The sequence below is a fragment of the Hylobates moloch genome, unplaced genomic scaffold (genome assembly GCF_009828535.3).
Source record: "Hylobates moloch isolate HMO894 unplaced genomic scaffold, HMol_V3 SCAFFOLD_11, whole genome shotgun sequence".
In the NCBI taxonomy this organism is placed as follows: domain Eukaryota; kingdom Metazoa; phylum Chordata; class Mammalia; order Primates; family Hylobatidae; genus Hylobates; species Hylobates moloch.
Genome location: NW_026652286.1, coordinates 30,292,168 through 30,316,709, shown reverse-complemented (window position 1 = coordinate 30,316,709; position 24,542 = coordinate 30,292,168). Strand labels below are relative to the sequence as shown.

Sequence of the window (24,542 nt, the reverse complement as noted above, 5' to 3'; positions counted from 1 at the left end):
AGAGTACAGTGCTTTTTGGCAATTCTTTTTCTTTTTTTTTTTTTTTTTGAGATTTTTTTTGAGACAGAGTCTTGCTCTGTTGCCCAGGCTGGAGTGCAGTGGTGTGACCTTGGCTCACTGCAACCTCCACCTCCCAGGTTTAAGCGATTCTCCTGTCTCAGCCTCCCAGGTAACTAGGATTACAGGTGCCCGCCACCACACCTGGCTAATTTTTATATTTTTAGTAGAGACCAGGTCTCACCGTGTTGGCCAGGCTGGTCTTGAACTCCTGACCTCAGGTGATCTGCCCACCTCAGCTTCCCAAAGTACTGGGATTACAGGCATGAGCCACCATACCCGGCCCAGATTTTAGCCATTCTAATAAGTATATAGTGGTATCTCATTTGTTGTTTTAATTAGCAGTTCCCTAATGACATAATGTTGGACATCTTTTCATATTCTTACTTGCCATTTGTGTGTCTTGTTTTTTTGTGTGTTCATTGGTTGTCCAGGCTGGAGTGCAGTGGTATGATTACAGCTCACTTCCCAGGCTCGGGTGATTCTCCCAGGCTTCAGCCTCCCAAGTAGCTAGGACTACAGGTGCACATCACCATGCCTGGCTAATTTTTGTATTTTTTGTAGAGATAGGGTTTTGCCGTGTTGCCCAGGCTGGTTTTGAACTCCTGGGCTCAAATGATCTGCCTGTCTCGGCCTCCCAAAGTACTGGGAATTGTATGTCTTCTTTGATGAGATGTTTGTTCAGATTGTTTGCCTATTTTTTAACTGGGCTCATTTTTTAAATTGTTGTGTTTTAAGAGTCCTTTGTACATTCTGGATACAAGCCTTTATCAGATAGATGTCTCACAGATATTTTCTCACAGTCTGTGGCTTGTCTTTTCATTCTCTTAACAATGTCTTTTGTAGAGCAGAAGTTCTTAATTTTAAGTCGAACTTACTACATTTTTCTTTCATGGATCATGCTCTTAACATTGTGTCCTAAAGCTCATCACCAAACCCAAGGCTACCTAGATTTTCTCCTATGTTATCATCTAGAAGGTTTATAGTTTTACCATTGACATTTAGGTCTATAATGCAGTTTACTTTAATTTTTGTGAAAAGTGTAAGGTTTATGTCTATAGTCTATATGTATTTTTTTTTTTTTTGCATATGAACACCTAATTGTTCCAGCATCATTTGTTGAAAAGACTGTCCTTTCACCATTGAATTGCCTTTGCTTCTTTGTCAAAGATCAGTTGAATATATTTGTATGGGTCCATTTCTGGGCTTTCTATTCAGTTTCTTTTTCTTTTTTTCTTTTAATACAGGCTGGAGTACAGTGGCACAATCTTGGCTCACTGCAGCCTCTGCCTCCTGGGCCCTGGCAATCCTACCATCTCAGCTTTCCGAGTAGCTTGTACTACAGGCTCGTGCCACCACTCCCAGCCAATTTTTGTATTTTTGTAGAGAGAGAGTTTCGCGGTGTAGCCGAGGCTGGTCTGGAACTTCTGAGCTCAAGCGATCTCCCCCGCCTCAGCCTCCCAAAGTATTGGGATTATAGGCGTGAGCCACCACACCCTGCCCTATTCAGTTTCATTGATCTCTCTCTTCTTTCCCCGGTACCACACTGTCTTGATTATTGTATTTTAGTAGTAAGTCTGGAAGTCAGGTAATGTTAGTCCTTCATTTTTGTTGCCTTTCTTCAGTATAGTGTTAGCTATCTGGGTTTTTTCTTTCCATATAAATTTGAGAATCTGTTGATATCTGCAAAATGGCTTTCTGGGATTTTGACTGGGATTACATTGAATCTAGAGATCAAGTTGGGAAAAATTGACATTTTTTTTTTTTTTTGAAGGCAGAGTCTCGCTGTGTTGCCCAGGCTGGAGTGCAGTGGTACCATCTCAGCTCACTGCAACCTCTGCCTCCTGGGTTCAAGCAATTCTCCTGCCTCAGCCTCCCGAGTAGCTGGAATTACCAGCATGCGCCACCACGCATGGCTAATTTTTGTATTTTTAGTAGAGACAGGGGTCACCAAGTTGGCCTGGCTGGTCTCAAACTCCTGACCTCAAATGATCCACCAGCTTCAGCCTCCCAAAGTGCTGGGATTACAGATGTGAGCCACCACACCTGGCCAATGGTATTATATTTTTAATTTCAAATTCCAGTTGCTCAATTGTTCATTCCTGTCAAGTAATTGATTTTTGCTTATTAACTTTGTATCCTGCAACTTGCTTTAATCACTTATTCATTCTTGGGTTTTTTTTGTTTTTGTTTTTGTTTTTGGCCAAGTCTTCAGATTTTTCTACATAAATCATGCTGTCTGTTAAAAATACAGTTTTATTTCTTCCATTATTTTATTTTATTTTTTATAGAGGTGAGGTCTCACTATGTTTCCCAGGCTGGTTTTGAACTCCTGAGCTCAAGTGATCCCCCTGCCTTGGCCTCCCAAAGTGCTGGGATTACATTGTGTGAGCCACTGCACCAGGCCTCATATTTCTTCCATTCTAACTTTATACCTTTTATTTCCTTTTCTTGTCCTGTTATGCTAGCTTAGACTTCCATTACAATGTTGCGTAGGAGTGGTTAGAAGGGACATCTTGCCCATTTCTGATTTTACTTTCTAACCATGAAATATGATATTAGCTATTTTTTGGTAGATATTCTTTAGCAAGTTGAGGAAGTTTCCCTTTTATTCTAGTTTGCTAAGAGTTTTTCATATGAATCAGTGTTGGGTTTTGTCAAATACTTTTTCGGCATTATTGGTATGATCATATAATTTTTTCTTTAGCCTGTTGATATGATGACTTACGTTAACTGATTTTTGAATGTTAAGCCAGCCTTGCATATGTGTAATACGCCTCTCTTGGTTATGGTATGTAATTTTTTCTGTATTGTTGGATTAGATTTGCTAATATTTTCTTGAGGATTTTGTATTTATTTTAATGAGTGATATTGATCTGTAGTTATCTTTTCTGGTAATTTCTTTATGTGGTTTTGGCAGTAGGGTAATTCTGGGCTTGTAGAATAAGGTAGAATGTGTTCCCTCTGTCTACTTCTACTTTCTGGAAGAAATTGTAAACAATTGGCATTATTTATTCCTTAAATGTTTAGTAGGATTAACCAGTGAAACCATCCGAACCTGGTGCTTTCCTTTTTTGAAGGTGATTTTTTTCTTCTTCTTTTTTATTTCTTTATTAGTTATTGACTCAATTTCCCTTTCTTTCTCTTTCTTTCTCTTTCTTTCTTTCTTTTTCCTTCCTTCCTTCCTTTTTTTCCTTCTTTCTCTCTCTCTTTCTTTCTGTCTCTCTTTCTTCCTTTCTTCATTTCCTTCCTTTCTTTCTCCCCTTCCCTTCCCTTCCCTTCTCTTCCCTTTCTTCCTGCAACGTCTTGCTTTGTTGTCCAGGCTGGAGTGCAATGGTGCCACCATGGCTCACTGCAGCCTTGACCTCCTGGGCACTAGCGATACTCCCACCTCGGCCTCTGGAATAGCTAGGACCACAGGCGTGCACCACCATGCCCTGCTAATTTAATTTTTTTTTTTTTAAAGAGATGGAGTCTATGTTGCCCAGACTGGTCTTGAACTCCCTGGGCTCAAGTGATCCTCCCACCTTGGTCTCCCAAAGTGCTGGGATTACAGGCATAAACCACCATGCCTGGCCCGCTAAAGCACTTCTTTTTATGTTTCTCGTGCAGTAGGTCTATTGGTGAAAGGTTAGTCTGAGAAAGTCTTTATTTATACTTCACCTTTGAAGGAAAATTTTTCTGGATATAAGATTCCATGTTGGTGTTTTTCTCTTTTTTAAGTTTGAATGCTTTAAATATTTCACTTCACTCTCTCCTTGCTTGCATTGTTTCTGACAAGAAGTACAGTGTTGTTCTTGTTCTTCTATATGTAAGGTGTGTTTTTTTTCCCTGTGACTTTTTTCTTTCTTTTTCCTCCCTTCCTCTCTCCTTCCCTCCCTCCCTTCCTTCCTTCCTTCCTCTCTCTCTCTTTTCTTTCTTCTCTTGAGATGGGGTCCCACTCTGTTTCCCAGGTTGGAGTGCAGTGGTGTGATCATGGCTCATTGCAGCTTCGACCTACTAGGCTCAAGCCCAAGTGATCCTCCCACCTCCGCCCTCCAAGCAGCTGGGGCCACACGTGGGTGCCACTAAGCATGGCTAATTTTTGTATTTTTTGTAGAGATGGCGTTTCATCATGTTGCCCAGGCTGGCCTCGAACTCCTGAGCTCAAGTGATCCACCTGCCTTGGTCTCTGAAATTGCTGGGATTATAGGAGTGAGCTACCATGCTTGGCCATCTTTGTCTTTCTAAAGTTGAAATATGATATGGCTAGACGTGGATAGGCATATGTGGATATTTATCCTGCCTGGTATTCTCTAAGCTTCCTGGGTCTTTAGTTTGGTGTCTATCATTAATTTTGGAAAATTCTTAGCCATTATTTCTTCAAAGTATTTCTTCTGCTCCTTTCTCTTTCCTTCTTCTTGTATTCCCATTATATATCTGTTACACCTTTTGCAGTATTCCACAGTTCTTGGATATTCTGTTTTTGTTTTTGTTTTTTTTTTTTAATTCTTCTTCTCCTTGTATTTCAGTTTGGGAAGTTTCTTTTTTTAAAATTTTTTTTGTGACAGGGTCTCACTCTGTCTCCCAGGCTGGAGTGCAATGGCGGGATCTCGGCTTACTGCAACCTCTGCTTCCCAGGTTCAAGTGATTCTTGCGCCTCAGCCTCCTGAGTAGCTGGGACTACAGGTGTGCACAACCATGCCAGCTAATTTTTGTTTTTTAAGTAGAGACGGGGTTTTGCCATGTTGGACAGGGTGGTCGCCAACTCCTGACCTCAAGCAATCTGCCCACCTTGACCTCCCAAAGTGCTTGGATTATAGGTGTGAGCCACCACACCGTGCCCAGTTTGGGAAGTTTCTATTAACATCTTCAAGCTCACTGATTCTTTCCTTGTTAGTTTCTTTTTTTTTTTTTTTTTTGAGATGGAGTTTTGCTCTTGTTGCCCAGTCTGGAGTGCAGTGGCGCGATCTCAGGTCACTGCAACCTCCACCTCCTGGGTTCAAGTGATTCTCCTGCCTCAGCCTCCCAAGTAGCTGTGATTACAGACATGTGCCACCACGCCCGGCTAATTTTGCATTTTTAGTAGAAATGGGGTTTCTCCATGTTGGTCAGGCTGGTCTCAAACTCCTGACCTCAGGTGACCCACCCACCTCGGCCTCCCAAAGTGCTGGGATTATAGGTGTGAGCCATTGCGCCCAGACTCCTTGTCAGTTTCAAGTCTACTGTTGAACCCACTGAAGGCATTCTTCATTTCTTTATTGGTATTTTGAGTTCTAGCATTCACTTTTGTTTCGTTCTTAGCATTTCCATCACTCTGCTTATATTACCCATCTGTTTGTGCATGTTATCTGCTCTTTCTGTTAGTGCTCTTGACATTTTAATTATAGTTTTTAAAAATTCCCTATATGATAATTCTAAAATCTGTGTCATACCTGATGTTTGCTTTGCTTTTATGTATTTTTTAGCATGTCTTGTAATTTTTCAGTTGAAAGAGAGATATCATGTGTCAGGTAATAGGCTTTTATTATGCGGCTTTATGTTAATTTGGCTAGGAGCTGGGTTGTGTTTAATGCTTATTGTAGCTATAGGTGCCAGAGACTTCAGTTTCTCTAGTGTTTTTTTCTCTCCTTTCCTGTTGTTTTTGAGTTTCCTTATGAACTCCTTAAATAGGTTCTATGCCTTGTAGCTCTCTCACTTATAATCTTCTGTTATTATACTGGAGCCCTGTTGATGTGGTAGTAAAGTGTTGGAGGAGAATCCGTTTATACTTTTATGATTAAATCTTATTCTTTTAGTGGTCTGAGCTGCTGGACTGTGGCCTTCAGAAGTGTTTCTTAGCCTTTTCTCTGTCTCTCTTCTTAAGTAATACAGAAAGGCTATAGACAGCTGGAGTTGGCTAATTTTCTTCTCTCAGGTCAGATAAGGCTCTGACATCTTCCCTTGAGATGGAGGGAATAATCTAGGTGTATTTTAAAATGATTACTTCTTTCCATCCCCCAGAAAGAGGAGGAGATTTTTCTTGGCTCTTTACTGTGAGAATCTGGTGGGGTTCCTGGAAGTAAAACTCATGACAGTGTGATAGCGTCCCCAAGACTGGGTCACGAGGATGAAAACCCATGAAAGTATGGTAGCATCCCTAAGACCAGGACCTGAGGAGGTTTTTATTCTCAAGCTAGTCCACACTCATCCTTTAGCAGTTTGTCGGAGTTACTGCTTAAGTACTTCTACCAGTTTATGACTCCAGCAGCTTCTGCATGAGGTAATTTGATCTTAGCTGTAATTTTCTTAATCTCCTTCTTTCTCCAGTTTTCTGAGTGGCAGTTTGCCCTGTCACTTCAATTCTCTGAGGAATCTAAGAAAAGTTGTTGATTTTCAATTTGTTCAGCTTTTGTTCTTATTATAGGGTGGGAGTGATGACCTGTCATGTGAGAGGGAAACCTGGAAGTCAATAGTGGCTTTGGAAATGGCAGTTTATTTTTCCTTCACACTAATGTAGCCAGCCCAGGGCAGATATGGCAGCTAGCTCTGTGATCATCTGGGACCCATGATCCTTTTATCTTGTCACTCTGCCGTCTTCAATATGTATAGTCCACCTTGTGTTTGTTTGGAAATGGCTTATCCATCTCCAGTCATCACATAGTATTCCAAACATTCTGCAGGAAATATGAAGGAGAGAGAGAGAGAGAGACAGTCTTTTAAGACATCCTTTTAATTTAAGGAAACTTCCTAGAAGTTGCTCTTGCCACTTTTGCTTAAATCCAGGCCTACTAGACCCCTGAGTTTGCATGGCCAAACATACCTGCAGAGGAGGTTGGGTGATACAGCTTTAATCTGGATATGTCATGGCCAGCTAAAAATGCACAGAATGGAAATTGAAGAGCAATTAGCAGTCTCTACCACAACAGTGTTCCAAGGCTTTCCTCAGATTATGAAAGGTGTCTGTGGCACAACACAGCTTAAGAAAACTCTGCTTTACAAAATTGCTGTGAGAGTTGTGGTCACAGCATGTCAACACCCGGTTGGCACCGGCACCAACATACCCAGAATATTTAGCCCAAGCTGACTTGCATTCAGTCACTTACGTGTCCTGAAGGCTTGGCGTGGCTCAGATGTCAGGCTGATAATAAGCTAATCCCTCCCTACCTTTAAGGAGTGCCCAGTCTGGTATTGTAAATCTCCAGCTCATTGCTGGACATGGTTGCAGCATTACCTGTGCCTTAGAGTCCCCATCTTTAAAAAGAGTAGGCAGCCTGTGTTTTTTGTCTTATCTGGCTACAGGAGCAGTGATGCATAGGTGTGAGCGTATGATAGAAGCCAGTTAGCGTAAGGTGTGGCGGGGATAAAAGGGTGCTGGGCCCAACTCTGTATGATTTTTTTTCCCTGGCAGCTCCCCCAGTCAGCAGATTGTTTCCGGATCAAGCGGTGGTGAAAGAGAATGAGAGCAAATATGTGTGTGAGTCAAGTGGGTTCTACCCAGAGGCTATTAATATAACATGGAAGAAGTGGACCCAGAAGTTTCCCCATCCCATAGAGATTTCTGAGGACATCATCACTGGTCCCACCATCAAGAATATGGATGGTACATTTAATGTCACTAGCCGCTTGAAGCTGAACTCCTCTCAGGAAGACCCTGGGACTGTCTACCAGTGTGTAGTATGGCATGAGTCCTCGCGTACCTCCTTGAGGAACAACTTTACCCTGACTGCTGCTCCGCACAATCTTTCTGGTAAGGGTCTTTCTGGATATTTCTTCTCTTCCTTGCCTTGAGGGACTATAACATAAGACTTATTCCCACTCAGCCCAGGGTCTTAGCTGGGGACTGAAGGGGAAGGGGAGAAAGCTTGGACTGGAAGGACCAAGCTGGGGTCTGGCCTAGCTCAGCCCCAGAGTCAGCAGTCCAGCCTAGGTCCCTACACCTGGGCAGGTGATAGTCTAATAGGTGGAGAGTGGTGACCGTAGTCATCAGGTGGAGCAGGGCTGCTTGTCAGCTCATGACAACTTCAGGATTTTGGATGGTCCATATGGGTTGAAATAGGAAACCTGCCAGCTGCTAGGGGAATGGGGACAGTATCCTACCCATGTTCCCTGAGGATAAGGGGCTATCAGGGGCCAGGGACCAGTCCTGCTAGCAGCCCTTCTAATCAGGCTCTAGGTCCACTGTAAACTGTTGGCTGGTAGAGGCTGAAACAGTAGTCTTGTCTTTTTTTTTTTTGATACTGAGTTTCGCTCTTGTTGCCCAGGCTGGAGTGTAATAGTGTGATTTCAGCTCACCGCAACCTCTGCCTCCCGTGTTCAAGTGATTCTCCTGCCTCAGCCTCCTGAGTAGCTGGTACTACAGGCATGCACCACCACGCACAGCTAATTTTGTATTTTTAGTAGAGTTGGGGTTTCTCCATGTTGGTCAGGCTGGTCTTGAACTCCTGACCTCAGGTGATCCGCCCGCCTTGGCCTCCCAAATCGCTGGGATTACAGGCATGAGCCACTGCACCCGGCCAGTAGTCTTGCTTATGGGCTGTGTCCCAAGATGGGGAGGCTACAGTAGAGTGGTTCTGCAAATGCTCAGTGCCTTCCCCATGCACACTGGATCCTTAAAACACAGTTCATGGCAGACCCACTCCTGCTGGTGGGGTGGGGCTTTTTGAGCTCATATGCCTTGATCATAGCTCTGGTCTTGGGTAGGGGTGGCTCTGCTGGTAAAATGCATCTCCCTGGGGCTGAGAAGAGTAAGGAAGGCAGGGAGTGACTGGGGGCACTGAGGAATGTGGTCAGGCTATGCCAGATGGGGCCCAGGATGACCCTGGGGAGAGAGGAATTATTCTTGGAAGTGAGGACTAGGTGTGTGTGTGGGTGGTGTGTGCAGGGATGCAGGGAGGGTATGTGTGTCCATGGGGAGTATGAAATGGAAATATACCTTGCATGTATGGTACGAGCGGTTGTCTATGTGGTATGCACATAGGGATAGAAGATGGTGTCATATTACACAAGGTTTGAAGATGAGGGAAGCACAATTATGTGGTATGTGGTGTTCATCTTCCATATGTTTGGTAAGCACTACATATACTGTTCGATGTGTGGAGGTGTATGTGATAGGAATGGAGACGCTGAGACATGTGGCAGAGGGCTGGTGGTTAAATCTCTGACAAGGAGGATGACACAACCACACAGATCCCAGCAGCAGTTGTGTGGTTTCTCTGGCCCTTGCCAGTAGGTTTCCTGTTAATGTTTTCCTTCTCTCTCTGCAGAACCTGAGAAGACAGATATCTTTTCCAGTCATTGGTGGTCTATTTCGCTCATTGGTGTTGGACTGATTTTATTAATTGTTTTGTTTCCTTGGAAAAAGGTAAGGGGCTCCAAAGCAAAGTTCAGCCTTGTGTCTTGGGCTAGTAAAAAGCTTTTAGAGCAACTGCTGCCAACCTTACGAGCCTCAAGGGACAGGCCTGCTGGAAAGGACTTTATCAGTCCCCCTTCACCATCAGGTGTTGGGAATGTTGGCTGTGTTCCAATCTAGTTTCCTATCACAGAGGACCTAGCTGTCACATGCCATCTGACCTCTGTATGGTGGTTTGTGACTCTGGGGTGATGTGTTGTAAAGCCTCCCTCTGTCTCTCCATACTAAGCAAGTATTACATCTCTGTGAATGAACCAGACTTCAGTGTTCAGACCAGGCCCTGAACTATGTGTGGGCTGCTTGTTTTTCTCACACATTTAGAAACTATGGCTCAGAGAGGGGAATTCCTCATCTTTTATCTGGTCAGTAACCTACCACCAGATTTCATTAGTTTGACTAAGAATTTCTAACCCTCACTAGGTATTTCTAAACTAAAACATGTTTCTAAACATTTTTATCCCTGACTATGGCCCAAATAGTAAATAAAACAGCTCAAGCTTTAGAGGCCCAAGAGACCTGTGTAAATGTGTTGGTTAAAATAGTTTTAGATAATAAAAGGGCCCTCAATTATTTATGGGCCTGTCAAGGCAAAATCTGCACAACAGCTAGTACATCTCATTATAAATACTTTAGGAGAAGTGGAATAATCAATTAAGAAAAATGACTATCTAAAGTTGGCCATTTAGATTCAGGAGACTTATTCCTGTTGGATCCAGGCCAATGAGAAAACTGGATAAAAAGTGGTTTTCAAATGTTTCTTGTGGTATCTGTGACTGTTGTCATATTTCTTGCCTTTCTCTGTCTCTGGTATTCAGGTGCTATTGAGAGAGGAGGAAGGAAGAAACTAGTCAGGCAGGCAGTTAGGGTGGGCCGTCAGTCAAATTCCTTCAAACAAAAGAACAGCCTGAAAAATCAAACTGCAGATAAGGGAACTTGTATGGGGGGCTTGCCTAAAACATGCCCACAGCCACATAGATTAAAACAAGCCTACACAGGAGACTTGCCTAGACATGCCCACAATAGAAAATTCCATCCCCTGACACATGCCCAGTAAGGGGAACAAAGCCACATGGAGTAACTCAAGCTAAGGGCTTGCATGCACACTACGAGGATGGGGTGGAGCTACCAGAAATGTGTGCCTTATGCCTTTGTATTCAGCTGTGAAATGGCAACCCTCTTTTGGGCCCCCTCTCTGCAGTGGAGTGCTTTCTTCTTTCGCTTATTAAACTTTCACTTCAACTTCATCTTTGGGGTCCACACTCCTTAATTTTCTTGGTCTCAAGACAAAGAACTTCAGGTGATACCTTGGGCAATGAGAGACCACTACATTGTGGTGCATTGACGAGACTAACATTTTGGTGCGTTGGCCAGGAAACATTGGAAGGGTGAGTAGGAGGCGGACCTCCAAACTCTTTACTTTCATTTCAGAGGCTTCTTGTCCTCAGATTTTTTCCTGAAGACTGAACAAAACACTGGGCCAGTTAAAAGCTTTTAGAGTGGCTGCCAACTGTATGAGACTTAAGAGACAGGCTTGCTGGAGAGGACTTTGTCAGTCCCCCTTCACCCTCAGGTGTTGGGAATGTTGGCTCTGTTCCAATCCAGTTCCCTTTCACAGAGGACTTAGCTGTCACATGGGCTAGAAGGAGGTCCTGGGACAACTGAAGGTTTCTGTTTGAGGCTACTCCTCAGTGTTACCTGAAGGTCCCTGGACTAACTCCAGCCCCCGACAGCCCATCAGAGTGTTGGCACCAGGACTTCCAGACTTTTCTATTGCATTTTCTTCCTTGCTTTTTGTGGCTACTATGTCTCCTATTCCTTCTTTGTATGCAATGTTATGGGTGTTTTTATGGTATGGGGAGATAATCCTGTTAAGCAAAGTCAGCAAGTGCCTTAGTAACCAGGAATGTAACTCAAATAATTTTTGTTTTTGTGATTTCCTTGCGACAGAGGGACTTCAAGATTTCAGGCTAAACTTTCACTTAGGGCCTTTGTGTCCCCCCGTTATAGACATTCCTGGCACTGTATAGGGGGATGTTTCACCCTGAGCAAATACCCTTTTCTCCATCGGGTTGTTTTTCCTCAATGTAAGAGCTCAGCATTGCCCAATGAATTTAAGCATTCCCTCTATGAGACAAACTAGTTTTTTTCTACTGGACAGCATATTATGGGGACAGCCTATTAAGCCCCAAACCTCCCTTTCTGACCTCTGCTTGGAAAGAATTTGTAGAGTTTTTTCCTAACATTTCAAACCCTACAGTGTCACCTAGTGGGATGGGATTTTTCTCGTGAGAAGCCTTGTCAGCCCTTTGCCCAAAACCTCTAGTTCCCTGATTCCTTTCCGTCTTATGTCCCTCTTTCAGTGATCAGGCCCCATACCCTATTTGTAAGCAGAAAAACTCCCCTTTCAACAGCCGGGAGGAAGCCACCCTGGCAAGACAGATTTTAGCCTCAGTGTTATCCCCATCGGAGGGAGAACAGCCATTCAATTTTTACATTCTTTTGAGGCATCTGTTCTGTACACAGCTACACTGGCATCTAAGTGAGAAAGGGATCTTATGTTTAGAAAACAATTGGTCTCATTCTCTAGGAATTCATAACTTTGCCTGGGTGGTAGTAAGAGGATGTAAGGATAGAGTTAAGATGTCCCCTTCCTTAAAGGGTCTTGCCCAAATTCAACTACTGCACAATCTCTCCCAGGGTTCTAGGGAATCTCAGGAGCCTTATGGGCCAAGTAGGCCTAGGAAACCAGCAGGGCAGAGAGCTAGGGCCTTGTGCAGGTGAGCATAAGCTAGCTCCTCCGGATTCACAGGTGAAGGTCATACTTGGATCCATGGGCAGCACCTATAATGGTCACCAGGAACCTGAGGAAATGGGAGGGAAGAGGAGAAGGGGGCCCTTTCTATTTTTCTGTCTGCCCTTGGTCACTCCAGAAGGACAAAGGAGACTAAGGGATGCCTTTTCTCTCCTCTTTTTCTAGATGTGTAACAAATCATCTTCAGCCTATACTCCTCTCAAGTGCATTCTGAAACACTGGAACTCCTTTGACACTCAGACTCTGAAGAAAGAGCACCTCGTATTCTTTTGCACTCAGGCATGGCCATCTTACCAGCTGCAGGATGGGGAGGCCTGGCCTCCTGAGGGAAGTATTAATATTAATACCATTCAACAACTAGATGTTTTCTGCAGACAGGAGGACAAATGGTCCGAGGTTCCTTATGTGCAAGCCTTCTTTGCCTTGCGAGACAACCCAGATCTTTGTCAGTGTTGTGGAATTGACCCTGCTTTCCTAACAGTTACATCAGGCAAGTCCATAGATGATAATTCCCCAAAGTCTGAGAAACAAACCCCTAGGGAACACTCGGATGCAGTTCCTGGATGCCCCAATCCTTCCTGTCCCCCTTATCTGGAACCTCCTCCAGCCACAACATCAACAACTCCAGTTCTACCCTCCCAACCCCCAACTTTACTGTTACCCCTACAGTAAATGCCTGATGGATGTGGTGGCACGAGGGTCCAAGTTCCCTTTTCATTACAGGACCTTGGGCAAATAAAGGGGGACCTGGGCAAGTTCTCTGATGACCTGATAGATATATAGTGGTTTTCCAAAACCTAACTCAGGTGTTTGACTTTACTTGGAGTGATGTTATTGTTGCTCTTAAACTCTAACTACTGCAGAGAAACAGGTAGCCCTGCAGACAGCAGAAAAATTCAGAGATGAACAACATGTCTTCTATAGCCACTCAATAAGGAAAGAAGGTGAGAAAGAACCAGCATTCATATACCCAATAGGAAGGGAGGCAGTGCCCCTTGAACAACATAATCGGGACCCCATTGGTACCTTAGATGAGTGGCAAAGAAAACATTTTCAAATGTGCTTATTAGAGTACTTACAGAGGACCAGAGCCAAGCTTCTTAATTACCCCAAACTCTCCATGATAGATCAAGAACTAGATGAAAATCCCTCAGCCTTTTTGGAACGGCTGAGAGAGGCTGTAGTGAAACACACTTCCCTGTCTCCTGTGAGGTATGTTTATACCTCACATAAATAATTCAATTGAGGGACAGCTAATTTTGAAAGACAAATTTATTACTCAGACAGCCCCTGATATCAGAAGGAAGCTCTAGAGAAACAGGCCATGGGACCAGATAGCACCTTAGAAAACCTCCTGAAGGTAGCCACCTCAGTCTTTTATAATAGGGACCAGGAGGAGGCCCAGGAGAAGGAGAGGAAACACAAGAAAAAGGCAGAGACTCTGGTGGCCACTTTGTATAAAACCCAGTATCCCCAAGGTGCACCTGCTAGTTGCTGCCAGTGTGGCAAACCAGGGCACTTCAAAAGGGACTCCCAGGCAGCAAGAAGAAGCCACCTCAAGCCTGTCCAGTATACAGTGGGGACCACTGGAAGGCAGACTGTCCGGGGAGGCATAGGTCACTGAGTCCAGAGCCAGTCTCACAAATGGTCCAGCAGGACTGATGGGTCCTGGGGCTCAACTCCCTGGCTCCAGTGGCTCAGACTGCTGTTACTACCCAGGAGACCCAGGTGATTCTGGAGTTCGAAGGGAGGAAGGTAGACTTCTTTCTGGACACTGGAGCCAGTCTTCTGTTTTCCTCTCCAGTTCAGACCTTCATTCCTCCCATAGCACAACCATGATGGGCATCTCAGGAAAGACTTTAACTTGATATTTTTCTCAACCTATTAGCTGCAGTTGGAGGGACCTACTGTTCACACAGGCCTTTTTAGTCATGCCTGAAAGTCCCACTCCTTTATTAGGCAGAGATATTCCAGCACATGTGGGGGCCACCATCCTTATGGCTCCAGGACAAACTGCCTCCCCTTAGTGGAAACCAGTATTAACCCAGAGGTTTGGGCAACTCAGGGAAGAAGTGGCCGGACTATAACCACTATACCAGTCTGGATCCACCTCAAGGATCCCACTTTTTTTCCTAACCAGAGACAATACACCCTGAAGCCAGAAAGTTGAAAAGGGCTAGAAGCCAGCATTGATAATCTAAAGGCACAAGGCCTCTTTAGGACTTGCAGTAGCCTTTGAAACACCCCAATATTAGGGGTGCAAAAATCCAATGGGGAATGGAGACTAGTTCAGGACCTCTGCCTTATTAATGAGGCTGTCCATCCAGTAGATCCCAATCCCTATACTTTGCTAACTCAAATACCTGAGGGAACTAAATGGTTCACAGTTCTGGACCTAAAGGATGCCTTTCTCTGTATACCTTTATACCCTGACTCCCAATACTTGTTTGCCTTTGAAGACCCCTCCAATCAAACCACCCAGTTAACCTGGACTGTACTGCCTCTGGGATTTAGAGATAGCCCCCACCTATTTGGGCAAGTATTGTCAAGAGATCTCTTTGAATTCTTCCATCCTCAGGTTAAAGTTTTACAATATATAGATGACATTCTCCTCTGTGCCCTGACTGAGGAAGTTTCTTGAGAGGGCACTGAGGCTCTCCTTAATTTCCTAGCTGGAAAGGGATATAAGGTTTCAAAATCTAAGGCTCAGCTCTATCAGACTTTGGTAAAGTACCTAGGTCTGGTCTTGTCAGAAGGGAAAAAGAGCACTAGGTGAGGAGAGGATTAATCCCATTTCCTCCCTTCCTCTCCCCAGAACCCTCAAACAGCTGAGGGATGCTTGGGCATTATGGGTTTTTGTAGGTTATGGATACCCAGGTATGATAAAATAGGTTGCCCTTTATATCACCTTATAAAAGAAATTCAAGTGGCTAAAACTCACTTCCTGACCTGGGAACCTGAAGGTCAAAAGGCCTTTAATCAGTTAAAACAAGCCTTGCTTAAAGCACCAGCCCCCAGTCTTTCCGTAGGGAAGGCCTTTAATCTTTATGTATCATAAAGGAAAGGAATGGCCCTGAGAGGGAGTTTTAATTCAAGTTCAAGGCCCAGCTCAACAGCCAGTAGGTTACTTAAGTAGAGAGCTTGACTTGGAGGCTAAAGGATGGCCAGCTTGCCTCTGAGCAGTTACAGTAGTGGCCCTGCTAGTCCCAGAGGCCACCAAGTTAACCCTGGGGAATAACCTGTTTATACCTCACATAAATAATGTGGCAGGCTTGCTGTCCTCTAAAGCAAGTCTCTGGCTAACAGACAGCTGCCTCCTCAAGTATCAGGCTTTGCTGCTAGAGGAGTCTGCAGTGCAGTTAAAAACCTGTCCTTGCCTGATCCCAGACACTTTCCTCCCAGAGGAAACCGGAGAAACTGAACATAATTGTGAACAGACTGTTGTACAACCTATGCTGCTAGGGAGGATCTCAAAGAAATTCCCCTAGAAAATCCAGACCAGACTCACTTTATGGATGGGAGCTCTTTTGTAGGACAGGGAGTCTGTAAAGTGGGATATGCAGTAGTCACCCTAAATAACATTATTGAAAATGTGCTTCTCTCACCAGGCACAAGGGCTTAATCAGCTGAGCTGATCCCTTTCACAAGAGCAGTTGAACTAAGCAAAGGAAAGACAGCTAACATTTATACTGACTCCAAGTGTACCTTTCTAGTTCTCCTTGCCCATGCTGCCATCTGGAAGGAAAGGCACTTCCTCACCACTAATGGGTCTTCCATTAAATACCATCAAGACATCAACAGGCTATTATCCTCAGTGTTCCTCCCATGAGAATTAGTGGTCAGACATTGCAGAGGGCATCAGAAGGGGGTAGATGAAATAGCCAAAGGAAACAGGCTAGCAGACCAAAGAGCTAAGTCAGCAGTAAGAAGGCCCCCAAGGTCCCAATACACTTGAGACCCCTCTGATTTGGGAGGGCTACATAAGGGAAATAAAGCCTCAGTATTCCCCTACAGAGATAGAATGGGCCACCTCTCGAGGTATACTTTTCAACCCTCAGGATGGTTACAATCAGAAGATGGCAAAGTACGCTTGCCAGCCTCCAGCCAATGTAAGGTTCTTAAAATGCTCCACTGAGCCTTTCACTTAGGAAAGCATAAGACATCAATGCGTCCAAAGATTGTTCTCAGGAGAAAATCTACTAAAAATGGTCAAATAGGTTGTTAATGCTTGTGAAACCCTCTTAAAAATAATCCCTTTAACAGATGGCTTCTTCCCCACCACACACAAAGGATGGGAAGTTACTCAGGGGAGGACTGGCAGGTAGACTTCACCCATATGCCCAAAATAAATGGCATTCAATATCTTTTGGTGTGGGTGGACACCTTCATTAACTGCGTAGAGGCATTCCCATGCCGAACAGAAAAGGCCTCTGAGGTGGTGAGAATACTAATTAGTTAAATAATTCCTCGCTTTGGGCTCCCTAAGTACTTCCAAAGCAACAATGGCCCCTCATTTAAAGCAGCTTCTACCCAGTGGGGCCGAGTCTGCTGGGACTTTTTATTGGGTTTGGTAATAACGTCACACCCTTTAGCCCCTATGGTATCAGCCATGTCCCATTTATACAAGACTAATTGCTGGGTCTGTCCTGAGCGGTTTGCTCAGTTCAGTAACACTAAGGAACCTTTTGATGACCTGGTATTTACTGTCTTAGGATTCCCTTTGTTAGCTTTACCTTTAGCCATTAAAGACTTGTCAGGCATAAATGGAACATGGTATGGGAACACTTTCAACTGAGTAACTAACTCCGCCCAGGAAAGCATTTCCTCCCTGGTGCCAGAAAACACTTTCCCCAAAGATAAGCTTCACACCCTCAGGCTAGGAAAAGTTGGCGGGGTAATAGCAAATGCCTCCTCCTGTTTTAAAAGCAGAGGAAAAGGACCATACCTGGGAGATCTCAAATATTGTAACACCATACTTGTAATTGCTGAAAGCTCGGAGGTTTGGAGAAAAAGACATAATAAGGATGATCTAAGACAATTGGAAGCCATATGGAGAGGAGGCTTTCAGAATTCAGCCTCTCCTCCTGGTTGGAAATCCTGCTGGGAATGGCATGGTAACCACCCCGACACATGGCACTATAATGTAAAAAACAACATATGGGCCTTCCCAGACATGCACCCTCATGGAATTCCAGACCCCCTGTATGATGCTTAGTAGTAGTGGCCTGCAAATCTGTGGGTGAACAGAACAGGAGACTTCTGGACTGACAGCCCCTGTTACAAGGGGGCATTATCTGAGATATTGGCCAGGACATATTGTGTCCCTGGTCTTTTGAAACTCCATTTGTCGGCCAGGTGCAGTGGCTTACGCTGTAATCCCAGCACTTTGGGAGGCTGAGGCGGGTAGATGATGAAGTCAGGAGTTCGAGACTAGCCTGGACAATATGGTGAAACCCCGTCTGTACTAATAATACAAAAAAAAAAAAAAAAATAGCCAGGCGTGGTGGTGCATGCCTGTAGTCCCAGCTACTTGGGAGGCCGAGGCAGGAGAACCGTTTGAACCCGGGAGGCAGAGGTTGCAGTGAGCCGAGACTGTGTCACTGCACTCCAGCCTGGGCAATGGAGTAAGACTCCGTCTCAAAACAAACAAACAAAACAACAACAAAAAAACAAAACAAAAAAAACTCAATTTATCAGGTGGACCCTTCTCATTTAGCATGTAAAATTCCAAATGGCATTGTGAGTGACTATCCTGAGTATGGATATCCCCATCCCAAAGATGTTCCTATTATATGCAAGAGGGGGAAGCTTCTAAGATATGAGAAAGATCTGCCTGTGTCTCTCACAAGCTACAACTTAGAACTGGCCCTTCAGGGGACAGGGCTTTATTTCCTTTGTGGCTCCTGGCTACACTTAATCCTCCCAAAGCACTGGAAGGGAACCTGCACTATCGTGGCAGTGGTTCCTGACCTATTATCTTTAAATTACACTGATATGGCAGCATCATCTGGGGACATCCCTAGCCAAGCCTCTTTTCTAGCGAGTGTGCTATCTCAGATGCACTGAACAAAGAGGTCTATCATTTCCATGCCCTCGTATGGAGACTTAACTGAAAGAGAAGATTGGGTAGGACCTGCACATGACAATCCTATCTTAGAAAAACCATGGATAGGGGATTCTATAGCCAGAGGTCTATTCTGGTTTGCTGGTATTCCTCTCCTTGAAAGATCAGTACTTAATATTTCTATTATGATGCAACAAGGGTAGAAGCCAACAGTAGGAGCCATAGAAGCACAACAACAATCCATAAACTCTTTAGCCTCAGTAGTTACGTGAAATAGACAGGCCCTAGATATCCTTATGGCCAAAGTAGGGGGTACCTGTGCACTTTTAAAAAGAAGCATGTCACTTCTAGATCAACACCTCTAGTCAAGTAGAAGAGAATGTACAGGTGCTTAAAGATCAAATTAGAACACTGACAGATTAAGTGCGGGCTCCAGTCCCAGCTGGCTACAATCCCTCCTGAATAGATTCCAGTCTTCTTTGTGGAACTAGTTAGCTCCTTTATTAGGCCCCCTTTTGCTCATGTGTTTTGTACTAATGTTTGGACTTTGTATATTCAATACTGTAACTGAAATTGTTTCCTCTCGCTTAGAGGCTATTAAACTCCAAATGGTGCTGCAGATAGAACCACACATAGACATGCCATTCTTCTGGGGACCCTTAGACCAGTCTCAGGAGGAGCCCTAACTGCTGTAACCCCAACGACGCCCCCTTCCAGCAGGAGGCAGCCAGGAATGGTCATCGTCCACTTTCCCCAACAGCAGTTGGGGTCTCCACTCCTGAAGCAGGGAATGAGAGAGGAGGAAGGAAGAAACCAGTCAGGCAGGCAGTTAGGGTGGGTCCCCGGTAAAATTCTTTCAAACAAAAGAACAGCTTGAAAAATCAAACTGCAGGCACAGATAAGAGAACTTGTACAGGGAGGCTTGCCTTAGACATGTCCACAGCTGCCTAGGTAAGAAAGACTACACAGGAAACTTGCCCAGAGATGCCCACAATGGAAAATTCCATCCCCTGAGACATGCGCAGTAAGGGGAACAAAGCCACATGAAGTAACTCAAGCTAAGGGCCTGTATGCACACTGGGAAGATAGGGTAGAACTACCAGAAATTCATGCTTTATGCAAATGAGATGCCCAGCACTCATCTATTTCTTACAAAAGCCTCTATTCAACTGTGAAATGGCAACACTCTTTTGGGTCCCCTCTTGGCAGGGGGGAGCTTTCTTTTTTTACTTTTTAAACTTTTGCTCCAACCTCACCTTTGGGGTCCATGCTCCTTAATTTTCTTGGTTGTGAGACAACTTCAGGTGATACCTTGGGCAATGAGAGACTGCTACATTGTGGTGCATTGGTGAGACTGTAAAACTATCAGTTAATTGCTGATAACCCCAACATCAGCAATGATGCTTATGGAAAAAGAAAACAAATCCTTTATGATCAGCTGGATCCTGTAGTTGTTTGCAAAGATGACTCCAATCCTTCGCCCTCCCCTGCATCCATGTCCATTGCTGTGTAACTTTGCAGTGCCTCCAACCATGTGACCTCTTTCTGCTAACATAAGGAGACAGCAGTGAAGGCGTGCCAGTTCCAAGTGTAAGCCCCAAGAGGCCTTGTGTGTCTTCATTTGCTTCCTTGTGTGCTTCTAATGATGTTGAGAGAAGGACAGGTCCAGATTAGCCTGCTGGAGGATGAGAGATGCTGGCTACCACATCCTTGTTGCTCCAGTGGAGGCCAGGCTAGATTAGATGACAGCCACCTGACTCCATGTGAGCAAATCTGAGATCAGCAGAGCTGGCAGAGCCAACTCTCAAATACTTGGAAAATACTTTTAATATGTAAAACATTTTAAATATTAATTTTTATTAGTATACTAATATTTAAAATGTTTTTTAAAGTCACTGTTTTATACTGGCTTTGTTACACAGCATAAGCTAAGTGCTACAACTCCTCAGGAAGCTGAGCTTTGACCAAAAGAGGTGTGGTAGCCACAGAGATGTGCCTCTGAGACCCCCTTTGAGAGGGAGCCTGTGTGAGGAGTGCAGTCAGCTGATGGGCTCCAGCTGCAGATCTCAGGGATCTGCTTCAGTATTCCAGCTGGTGCCATGCTCTCCCTGGACTGCTCCTGCCACTGACTGAGCAAGGCAGGAGCTCCGTGTTGGGAGCTGATGCTGGAATACTGAACTATATCCCGAGATCTCCAGCTGCTGATCTCGGGTATCTGGGGTGGCCAAGACTTTCTCAGAGTGTATATTAGGTGCTAGAATAACATCATTTTGTTTGATGTTATTTTGTTATCACATTGATGAAAAAAAAAATCAATTCCCAACCTGAGCCACTGTCTGTGTGGAGTTTGCATGTTCTGTGTGGGTTTTCATCAGGTACTCTGGTTTCCTCCCACATCGCAAAGATGAGCACTTTCAGTAAATTGAGGTGTTTAGATGGTGCCAGAATGAGTGAGGGTGTGGGTGTGAGCATGCCCTACAGCTGGATACCATCCTCACCAGGGTTGATGCCCACTTAGTGCTCTGAGCCACTGGGATAGGCTCTGGCCACCCACAACTCTGAACTGGAATCACTGGGTGAGTAATTATTATTTGTTTTTAGTAATTTGTTTTTTGAGACAAAGTCTCACTCTGTCACCCAGGCCAGAGTGCAGTGGCACAATCTGGCTTACTGCAACCTCCACCTCCTGGGCTCAAGCGATACTCCCACCTCAGTTTCCTGAGTAGCTGGGACTACAGGCGCATGTCACCATGCCTAGCTAATTTTTTTTGGTGTTTTTGTAGAGATAAGGTCTCGCTATGTTGTCCAGGCTGGTCTCAAACTCCTGAGCTCAAGCTGTCCTCCTGCCTTGGGTTCCCAAAGTGCTAGGATTACAGGCATGAGCCACCATGCCTGGCCTAGTAATCATTCTGAAATGTATATGTAAACATTTATTTCAGTGTTAAATATTGAAGTGTTTGGTCTTTATTTAGAAGTTTGATGTTGTGTTTTATGACCAGAAATATGCTGTGAACTTAATTCTTTCTTATAGCAATTAGCCTATGGGAAAATTGGTTTTGTTCTACATTATTTTATTTAAAGTCATAGTTTCCAAGATCCTATCAACTCCATTAAGTGAGGACTTACTGTACTGTAGCCTGAGGCTCATCTTAGTCCTCCTCATTCCCCCTGCCTCTCCTTCACAGCCTGCACTGTGGTCTGAGGCTTTCCCCCCTACAGCTTCTACCCTTTATCTTTCACGGGAACCACCCCTAATTACTCACTTGTACTTCTAACTCCATCTTGAAAGCTGCTTCCTGGAAGGTCCAAACGGACACAAGGAGGGACTGAAGGATTAGAATGAGGGAAGTAACCCATTCTCTGCTTATTTGAGATGGGGAACCGAAGGACTTTGGCAGTTCCTACACAGAGACAGATAGCAGAGATGACAAGATTTCTCAGAGAATGCGTGAGTAACTGGAATGGCTTTTCCTGATGACCCAGACAGCCTGCTCAAGAGCACACTGTTGCAGCCACCCTCCTTGGATGGAACTATGGAATGATTTTTATTCTTCTACTTCCCAGGTGAATGGGAAACCAAGGACACAGTTGGCATTTAACAAAAAGGAATGCATCTCAGTCAGAACTGTATTGCATTTGCTTCTCTCTGGATTACCCTGAAGTTACTCCCCTTCCCTCAATAATAATGGCATTATGAAAAAAATTGGAATTGATCAAATGAAGTAAAGAGTAAACAGAGGAAAGACTACCCAAAGTCTGGTTTGCTTCGATTGGGGGCTGATGATCTGGGGAGGAGGAGGTTGAGACATATTTGTGCTGCAAGGAACAATATCATTTCATGAAGGGGAGGTGCATGACTAACAAAAGGGTTAACTGGATCCTATAAGCTACAGACAGCTTCTAGGTAGTGCCAACCTGTGCTGCATACCTGAACATTGTTGCTTCCCCTACTGAAGGTAATAAGCTGTGGAGCTGCACAGGCATTTTGTATTACTCGTTTCACTCATTGGCCTTGGTGCCTGCCAGAAATTGAGGTCAGGGGAAAGGCAGAAGTTCACACTCCTGGACCCAGTTTGGCCAGTCCAGGCAGCCTGCTTTTCACATCACTCCAGAGTTGGACCTGCCCAGAGTGGAACTAGAATAGGGTGTGGGTAGCACCTGCTTCCCCTCCCATAGAGTCAGTGCCCTAGGTGGGTAGATCTGGCAGAGGGGCTGCCAATAACCCAGAATCCAGCACAACAAAAGACACTTCTGGCCCAGCTCTGACTAACCCCACTGTTCTTCCTTTCCCCAGCTTCTTTCAAGCTGGAATCAATCTGTTGTTCTTCAGACCTGAAGTCAACATGACTTTGATGAATGGAATTCATGTCTGCTTTCTAAAGTTATCTGGACACTTGGTACAACACAGAGTGTCTGATATCTGGGCCTGGGGAGACCTCAGAGGTCCTGGGGAGCCCAGAGACTTGTGGACTGTCAGGGCAGCTCTCCTGCTGTGAATGCAAGCTCCCTGGGAAAGTTCTCCCTAGAAAAAGATGTGGGGGAGGAGCTCAGGTGAAGGACAGAGCCTCCTGCCTATGGAGAGAAAGTGGGCCCTGGAGAAGCTGTGTGAGTCCTCTCCAGCAGAAGGGCCAGAGGTGCACATTAGTGGGGCTCGGGTGGGTCTCATGGTGACATTGGCTGGAGATGCCGAATTCACAGGTGTTAGGCCTGGGCAGTTTCTAGTGTGCGAGTAGGCTAGTTTTTCTAGACTAGCACACAGGAAGAGGGTGGCCTGGCTTGCCTTCCCTCTGAAGCTCAGGACTGAGGCCCAGGACACATCTCACACCATTGATATGAATTGGGGACAGATGGGCGGCAGATGTGCCCAGTCAGGCTGCATTGACACCTGACTGGCTGGAAGAAGAGCCTGGAAGGCAAAGAGCCCAGTCTTCCTGTAAGAAGGAAGAAGATGGAGGGCTCACCATGCACGTGGGCCAGAAAAAGTGCCAATGACTCCATAGGTGTTCTGGACATAATCTAGGCTGTCACAGAACAGCCAAGCCTGCTGCCAATTTCCAATCTGGGATCTCAGGGAGGCCCAGGGGCTTGCTGAGTTCCACCTTCCCTCTTTCCCCTGGTCTGGAGACAACTTTCTCCCTGTGGTGAATGTGACACTTAGAACAAGGTGCAGCCCTACTAAAAGCTGGAGCTTAGGTCACTGGGACTGTGTGCTAGGGGCAAGATGGGGAGGGAAGAGCAGGGCTGTGGCATTAGACAGACTTTGGCTGAAATCTTGGACCTGCCTCCTACTAGCTGTGAGATCTTAGCAAGTTACTTCCTGTTATAGGCTAAATGTCTGTGTCCACCTAAAATGCACATGTTAAATCCTAATGCCCAAGGCGATGGTATTTGGAAGTGGGGCCTTTGGGAGGTGATGAGGGTGGAACCCTCAAGAATGGGATTAGTGCCCTTATGTAACAAGGCCCCAGAGAGCTCCCTCACACCTTCCACCATGTAAGGTTACAGGGGAAAGACAGGCCCTTCAGCAGACACTGAATCCACTGGCACCTTGATCTTGGACTTCCAAGCCTCCAGACTGTGAGTAATAAACGTCTATTGTTTATAAGCCACCCAGTCTATGGTATTTTGTTATAGAAGCCTGAATGGTCTAAGACACCACCCTTTCTGACCCTGTTTCCTCATCTACAAACTCAAAGAAGAACGGTGCTTCTCTCATAGTCCTGCTGAGCCACAGTGACACACGGTACTTCCCTTCTCCTTTTCAGGGGCCCTGGAGTCGAGACAGCTCTGCACATAGTGTGTGGACAGGCCAGACTGCTTCCTCTGCTGTCACATGATGACTAAGGGATGCAATCCTGGAGGCAGAATATCACAAACAAAATTATCACAGAAGTTCCTGCTGGGCTGAGTAGCGCTCAGGTGAACTTCTTTGTCCAGTTGAGGCCAGTGCCATAGAGAAAGGGTGCCCCCAGAGGGAGGCAGCACCATCAGTGGGCAAGAACACCTTCGCAGAGGAGGGAGGCTTGGTCAACTGCCTCTCTATGCCTGGAGCTTTCCAGCCCCTCCCTGGGTTATGCCATAAGGCTGGGGGTCTCCCTCAGAGTTGGTGGAAAACCTAGGACCAGTGGTCCTGATTTTCTCTGCTGAAGTAAGTCTTCTCTGTGGCCAGCAGGTGGCGCTAAGCCCTCAGTTCTGTGGGCTTCACACTCACCAGCAGCTTAAGGTCCCTGACGGGTGCA

General features: G+C 45.1%; 1 protein-coding gene across 1 annotated transcript in view; it reads left to right on the top strand.

Annotated features, from left to right (window-relative positions):
• NCR3LG1 (natural killer cell cytotoxicity receptor 3 ligand 1) overlaps positions 1–23,911 on the top strand; it is a 31,821-nt gene extending 7,910 nt beyond the window's left edge. The window contains exons 3-5 of the mRNA XM_032166511.2: positions 7,427–7,765; positions 9,282–9,379; positions 12,405–23,911. Coding sequence (XP_032022402.1) covers positions 7,427–7,765; positions 9,282–9,379; positions 12,405–12,911 — 944 coding nt within the window. The 3' untranslated portion in view covers positions 12,912–23,911. The remainder of the gene's footprint in view (positions 1–7,426; positions 7,766–9,281; positions 9,380–12,404) is intronic.
• Positions 23,912–24,542: the final 631 nt, after the last annotated feature.